We start from the raw sequence: 7,590 nt of genomic DNA, 5'->3' as shown, positions 1-7,590 counted from the left end.
ACACCTCCTCCCCAAAAGGCCACGCCTCCTAACCCTTCCCAAACAATTCCACCAACTGGAGACCAAGTATTCAAACATATGAGCCCATGGGGGCCATTTTCATTTAAACCACTACAGTCTCCCCCAGGACTAAGGCAATACCTCCGTGGCTGGATTCCCCATGAAACTGTAGTAAAGATTTTTGTTGTTCTATTATGTTAACAGTTTTAAACACTTCAGTCTCTTGATTTCCTTAATACATGTATTATGATGGTATGTCCGTCTGACGCACATGCGGAGGTCAGAGGGCAACTTTGTGGCGCTGGTTTTCTCCCTCCGCTTTTCCCTGGGTTCTGGGGATCCACGCTGGCCCCCTTTGAACACTTCTTGTCCTTTCAAAATGTACTCTTACATTTCTGGTTCTTGTTTCGTCAACTGCAGTTTCTCCTGTCTCAGGGACCCTCTTCATGCTTCATGGAAGGTGGAGTATGGTGACAGGTGTCTTTGCTTCTGATGTTTTATTTAGTTCGTGTGTGTGTGTGTGCATACCACTTATTTGTGCCTACATACATGTGGTCTGTGTACCTCCACAGGAGGCCAGAGGAGAGCATCAGAGCCCCTGGGACAGGAGTCATTGTTTTAAGCTGCCATGTGGGTGCTGGGGAATCGAACCTGGGTCCGCTGGAAGAGCAGCAAGTACTCTTGACGGCTGAGCCATTTCTGCAGCCCCACCCCCCGTTCTATCTTTCAGTGATCTTGTGCATTATATTCGTGATGAGAGTGGGGACTCCGGGAGGAGGAAGCCGGCTTTCTGTCATGTGCACACATCACTTGCAGCCACAGTAAATAAATAAATAAACAAATAAACAAACAAACAATACTCTGGAACGGTCTGACCTGTGACCTCATTACCAAAATAAGTGCCATTAGTCATCATTGCAGTTAGATTATACATATATTTTATTTTATCAGTCATAAATATATAAATATTAAAAAAATAAAACCATTAAGAACTCCTAAGTTAAAACATGGAAATTCAACCCTGCCAGTTTTTCATCTGCATGATCCCTCTTAGGCGTCCCAGGAAGTCATTCAGCGTCGTGAGTGTGGGCGTGCTCACACTACAGCTTTCCTACAAGAGAAACGTTGCATTGCGTGAATATGTATTTGGGTCTTGCCATCAGGCCTTGGTCAAGCTTGGTCAAGCCGACTCCGGTAGCCTCCAAAACAATAGTGTTCAGGCCAGGGCTTCCAGACTATCTCGACCCTGAGTTTGTCTGGGCATGTCACAGGCGGGGACGGCTGGAGGGCATACAAGAACATGCAGGTTCAGACTGTCGCCATTCAGCCTGGGGAGGAGATGAAAGTCTCCCTCCTCGCCTGCCCAGGAAGCAGCTGCCTCTCACAGTGAGGACGGTCTAGGGAGCAGCCCCTAGGCCAGCGCTGCCATTTGGGGTCTCCGCTCCACCCGTTACTTCTTACGTAGTTGTCTCATTTACAAAACCCTTCCCTGGGGGTCAACTGCGGGGTGGCAGGGAGTGCTGACATCACCCATCAGTGGAGATCTGGCCACCTCCCTGTTCCCGGTCTGTGCAACCAGCTCGCTCTCCACTTACCTGCACCCAGGGGCAGAGTGAACAAATATCACTGGGTGCGCACCATGGGCACCCTGTGGGTGACTCTACAGGTGTTTCCCTCCGTCCCGGGACAGCATCCAAAGGCTCCCAGCTGCTAAACGTACTTTCTTTTATCGTTTTTCAAGACAGGGTTTCTCTGTGTAGCTTTGGCTGTCCTGGACTCGCTTTGTAGACCAGGCTCGGCTCGAACTCACAGAGATCTGCCTGCCTCTGCCTCCCCAAGTGCTGGTATTAAGGACGTGTGCCACCGCACCCAGCTTTAACCTACTCTCTTGACTCTGATCCGGCCACTCAGGGAACATGCATCTCACCCAGGCCCTTGTCTGTTAGTCACATGGCCTGCTTCCTCCCTTAATGCAAACCAGCTACCCGCTCTCTTTATTCCTGTGTCTTTCTACACAGCTGGGCCTTGACGGCTGGTTGGCTCTTCTAACTACTGCCCTGGAACATTGTGTGAGAGCAGGAGCTCTGTGTGCTGGTCTTTGCCAAGCCATGTGCAAGCTGTGGTCCTTCCCTGCCTACCTGTGGATGCAGGGTACTGATGCTCCGACAGAGTTTTCTCAAGATGCTGAGGACCCCGGAGTTGTTCTTCAAGCATGGAGTCACCTCTCGTGGGAAGTAAAATTTGCGGAGCACCCTGGTAGCTCTGCAGAGGAGTCCCTTCTCTGTGGTGTTCTGTAAAGAGACAAGGTGAAGAAAGCTGTCAGCGCCTCCGTTTAAGGTGGGTCTGCCCAGCTTTAAGTCTGTGTGACAGTATTTCCGAGGAACCTCCCAGCTTCCTTTCCATGGAGGGTTTCCTTGAAGGCTGACTTCAAGGAAAATTGTCCATTTAGGTAAACGGCACCTGTCCGCATTGCCAGTCCTCATCTTTCTACCTGGTGGGCTTTCCTTTCTGCTCAAGTTGCCCACATGAGCACTTAGCCAGGCATGGCGCTTGTCCCTGCAGGGCCCCGCAAATCCTCCATGTTTACCGATGGCTGACTACCTGCTGGGGACATGCCCCATGTGGCTCTACCCAAAGGAGAGAGCAGTGTCTGGAGACAGTCGTTGTCCAATAGAGGATTAAGGCTTGTCTCCCAGAAAGCCAGACCTAGGAGCCCAGTGTGGGCAAGGTATCCAGGAGCCTGGCCTAGCATGTCAGAAAAGGCTTCTGGGAGAGGGTGTCATTGACCTGGGCCTTGGTTAGCCTTTGCCCATCATTGGTAGAGATAAGAGCCCTTGGGCTCTTCTTGAGGACTCAGATCTCAAAAGACAAAATGCACCAGTGGAGAACCCTGGAGAGGGACGTCTCTGTTTCTCCAGGCCTCATGCTTCCTCTGGTTTCCCCTGAAACTCGCAGGCAGATCACGGAGAGTGTCTGAGTGTAAGCCAGTCTCTGTATCACACTGAGAGAAGCCTCTTCTAGCTTATGCCACGTGTGCAGATGTGTGCCTAACCCTGGCTACACAGCAGCCTGCACACCAGGAGCTTGGTAGCAACCCTCATGACTCACCCTGGGCCCACTGAGTCAAGATGTGCAGTGAGAGACCCCGGGGGGAGCTGACAGGTCCAAGCAGCTTAAAGCTGTTTCACTTTTCACAATTGCCTGATTTTTTTTTTTTCTCTATGAAGGTCTATTTAACAAAAAAATGAATTCACTTATCCCACCAGCCAGAGATAACTCTTATTGTGTTAATATTTTTGGTAAATATCAGGACCTGGGGTGAGCTCAGTGGTACAGCACTTGCCTAGCACATGTGAGGTCCTAGATTCCAGCTCCACTACAGTGAAAAAAGAGAAGAAGCAAAAAACCCCAAATATCCTACTAAAGTTTTATTTGTTTGAGACAGGGTCTCACGGTGCACTCCTGGCCGGCCTGGAACTCACAGAGATCTGCCTGCCCCTGCTTCCTGTGCTGGGATTGAAAGTGTGAGCCACCAGGCCTGGCTTCTTAGTAAGTACCCTCTAAAAATAATCAGATAAAAATGGAATTGGAAAGAGACTGCGCTGAGTGGGGACACTTCAAAAGAATTAGCCTCAAAGGCAGCTTAGACAAAGGACCGTCCGATTTCGGTTCCACTGATTTCGACACCAAGGCAGCGCACGGTGACAGACAGCCAATCATGTACCTCGGCCCTCCTCACCACAAGCTGCTCACAAAGACGGGCAGGAAATGGCTACCTAGGAGGTGTCTCCTGGGGTGGCAAGCCTCTCAGCGTCCACAGTAGGTCTCCACCGTCAGGTCTCCACAAGACCTGTCTGAGCCCGTGAAAATTTAGTCCTATCCCTATTAAACTTCTTTATCTCCAATTGGGCCCAAATCTAATCAGCCAGTGCTCTAGATGAGGTAATCCGCTAAAAGCAAACAAATAGGGCTAGAGCACTCACCTCGAAAGCCCGAGGAGCTAAGTTCAATCTTTAGAACCTGTATTTTTTTTTTTTTTAACAGCTGGACGTGGTGGTAACCTTAGTAGTCTCAGGGCTGGAGAGGCAGGGACAAGAGGATCTCTGAGGTTCACCAGACAGACAGCCTAGCCTACTCGCCAAGCTCCAGGCCAGAGAGAAACTGTCTTCAAAAAAAAGGCAACAATACAGAGGATGCTACCATGAGTATGACTCAACCACTCATGTATGCACGCATGTGAACCTGTACATACACACACACACACACACACACACACACACACCCCTCAGAGCAGCTAAAGGACTTCAGTCGTTAACTCTCTTTGTCACCTGGAAATACCCCAGCTGATGAGCCACCCAGAATCCCTTCTCAGAACAGCCAGCTTGTGCTTGCCACTTGCTTCTCCTCAGATGACCACCGATGCCCCAGCTGTGCCGCCTGTGATGCCGGGATTTACCTCAGCGTGCTCTTTCTAACACCAGTCCAACGTGGAGATGCTGGGATTTTTGATCCCCAAAAGAGTTAAGGTTAACATACCAGATTTTGACTTTTGCTGGCTCTAGAGAAGAATAACCTTTCCTAGGTCAGAAATGCTGCACTGAAGGTAAGCAATGCCGAGTCTCCGGGACAGGCGAGAATGGGGGGGAGAACAAAACCAACAATCCGGGAGGCACTGAGGCAGTCAGGGCAGGGAACCAGGCGAGGCTGGTTTTCAAGCCTATGTAAGTGCTGGGGGCAGAATGAGGGAGAGGAAGGGCAGCGGGTGGGTAAGGAGCGGGAGTGAGGCACGCTGGGTCTTCCAGGCTCAGCCTTCAAGGAGTAGGCCCAGTAAGGAGCCACGTAGGCTTGGCGGGCCGGCAGCCCTCCTGCTCTGCAGCCAGGCTGTGCCTTTGGTGAGAGTCTAGAGCCATCCGAAAACACTGCCAATTCAATTCCTACAACTGGGCTCCAGGGTTTGTGAATGCCTACTACCAAGGCCAGATAGCTAGTGACTGGCTGAACTGCAGCCGAAACCTAAGGCTTTCACGCCCAGGCCCCTCAGCTTTCAGTAGCTACCATCTGAATTAGAAGGACTCAGAATCGGTAAATACTTAAGGTTGCACATATATGAAACAGTGATATATCTGATACATAGCCTTTAGATAGCTAGGCACATATGTACACACACACACACATATGCACAGAAACTCATCCTGCTTCAGATTCCTGGAGTTGAGACCATCCAGACAAAGCCAGGGGTGGGGTGGGGTGGGGTGAGCAGCTCTCCTTCAAAGAAGGATAAACCTTGTCTATGGCCTGGGTGCTGGGCTGTGACCTCAGCTACCTGACTGGGCTTTGCTCCTGACTTCGCCCCTGTCCGGCACACGTGGGAAGCCGGCAGTTGGGAGACCACTGGTAAGCCAAGGCTTTTGGGGCTTTCATGGAAACTGTGTGTTTCCATGAAAACAGGAACTGAAGTGTACAGAGCTATTGATACGGCGGTAGCCGGTCATGTGTTTGTCAGAGAAAATGCACTATCAGCTGTCACATCTGTCCCTCCCACTACAGATGGAGGGGTGGGGGTGGCTCAGTGCAGGAGGTGGAAAGGTGACAGAGATGCCCAAGCAGAAGCAAGGATGGCCAGACTGCAGCCAGAGAACAGTCCCGAACCAGGCTGAAGGGGACTGAGGCAGGACAGGATGAGCTGAGGAGCCAGCCGGACAGCCGGCCACCATCCCATCGGGCTGCACGACCAGAAAGAGAACTGTAGGGACCGTAGGAAGTCTCTTAGACAAAGCGAAAGCCTTCTCAGCCTGTAATCTCCATATCTGTTTTTGAGAGAGTACTTGGTTTTTTTCAGAAATGGGCCCAGAGAGAGACAGACAGAGAGACAGAAAGAGAGAGAGAATTCTCTCATCCAACAGCACAAACTGTGTGTCTCCTATGATTCAGCTGCTGCGCCAAGGCCAGGCAAGACTTCAGAGATGTCTGCACCCTATCTGAGTTAGGATGGACAAATCCGGCCTCTCTCTGGCATGTCTTCTAAGACTAGTGAAATTCAAAACTACAAAGCAAACTAGAGCACAGTACTCCGCCTCCACAGAGTATAAACTCCACAGAGTTTGGGCCTGCTGGTTTTCCCTCACAGAAGTTTCTCATTCAGACACTTGTAGGTGGCCCCCCTCCCCTCCCGCATGCCAAAGCAGACCCCACGGGCCCACTTACCTTCGTTGCTATGAGGACATCTGGCACAAACATCTCCGTGCATGGTGTCTTGACACAGATGGGCGTAAGATCGAAAAATAAAGAGTTAATCCAAGCAGGCCGGAGAAATCATTGATCCACCTTTCATTCCTTCACCTCGAGAAAGCTCCTTCCACCTCCAAGGTGGACGTAGCAGGGCCCCTTGAAGGCTGGCTACGTTCCTAGTCCAGCCACCAGCCACCAGCCACCAGCCACCAGCCACCCCGACCTCTCTAGCAACTCAGTTCTCTGAGCTGAGACAACTGAGATCCTGTCACCTGAGTATCTGGAGAGATGGTGCCTGATAGTGTACTCACCTCTTTCTTTAAGACCTGGTCCAAATTGTGGATGATCTCTCTCAAGCCTGCCTCTCTGTCCTGTCTGCGAGCATAGTTCCCGGTACACACTAGAAGGCAGAGCAGGACAGCAGCTAGCTGGGGGCTGAGACCCATCAATAGAACTCTACCGTCAGGGATGTGAGACAATTAAGTTTGTCAAGAGATGCCAACAATGCACTTCTGACAGAGATCTCTCTATATATATAGGGTTAAAATTGCTGAAACCAAGGGAAAATGAGTTTACATTGGAAATTTTTCTTACACCAGATTGTCAGTCATTTTGGGCCAATCAGCACCTCTCTTCCAGGAGAAAAAATGCCTCAGAGAAACAGGTAAATTTTCCTGTGAAATCAGACCAATTGGAAAATGAAACCCCTTCTTTAAAAAAAAAAAAAATCTACAAAGTTTCAGCATAGGAAATTACACCATAATTGGCCCTGCAGATTAATCTTATCAGCGTGGGGTTGCCACTGGCTTTGCCTCTGCACAGAAGGAAGAGGCCGCAGGTGTCCGAGCGTGCCGGTGCTGTCCTGGGGAAAGACAGAGTAATCTCAAGAAAGTCTGGCTTACGAGGCCTCTGGGCTTAGCTTGCTTCCTGCCATGGGGGCATCTGGGAAACTCTGGGCTTGTCCCTGGCAGAAGGATGATGCAGGCAGACCTCCTTCCAGGTGCCATCCAGCAGGCCTCATTTGGGGCGAGCAGGACCATGAGGGCCTTACCAAGAAGGAGGTCCTGGGCAGGGTTAGAGATTGTCCCTGCTAAGGCCTGAGGAATGCCTGCCTTAAAAAAATAAAAAGTTTTGAACATTTATTGATTTCACGTGAGTGTATTTGTGTGCATTGCAGGATCAGTGTGGAGGTCGGAGGGCAGGCTGCAGGGGTCAATCCTCAGGATCAGTGTGGAGGTCAGAGGGCAGGCTGTAGGGGTCAATTCTCTCCTCACACCGTGTGGCTCCTGGGGATTGAACTCATGCCCAAAGTCTCCGCAGCGGGCGCCTTTTCCCACCGAGCCCTCTCCCTGGCCCAAGAAC

General features: G+C 50.7%; 1 protein-coding gene across 1 annotated transcript; it reads right to left on the bottom strand.

Annotated features, from left to right (window-relative positions):
• Positions 1-917: 917 nt before the first annotated feature.
• Positions 918-6,734, bottom strand: Il4 (interleukin 4). Its single transcript, XM_021637321.1, has 4 exons — positions 6,540-6,734; positions 6,205-6,252; positions 2,139-2,291; positions 918-1,111 (listed from the first exon to the last, which is right to left on the bottom strand). The coding sequence occupies exons 1-4, from the start codon at positions 6,672-6,674 to the stop codon at positions 1,016-1,018; spliced, it is 432 nt and encodes a 143-aa protein (XP_021492996.1). The 5' UTR covers positions 6,675-6,734; the 3' UTR covers positions 918-1,015.
• Between the last annotated feature and the right edge of the window lie 856 nt (positions 6,735-7,590).

Source organism: Meriones unguiculatus, chromosome 11 (genome assembly GCF_030254825.1).
Source record: "Meriones unguiculatus strain TT.TT164.6M chromosome 11, Bangor_MerUng_6.1, whole genome shotgun sequence".
NCBI classification, from domain to species: Eukaryota; Metazoa; Chordata; class Mammalia; order Rodentia; family Muridae; genus Meriones; species Meriones unguiculatus.
Note: the sequence above shows the minus strand (reverse complement) of the source record. Positions and strands in the feature narration are given on the sequence as shown.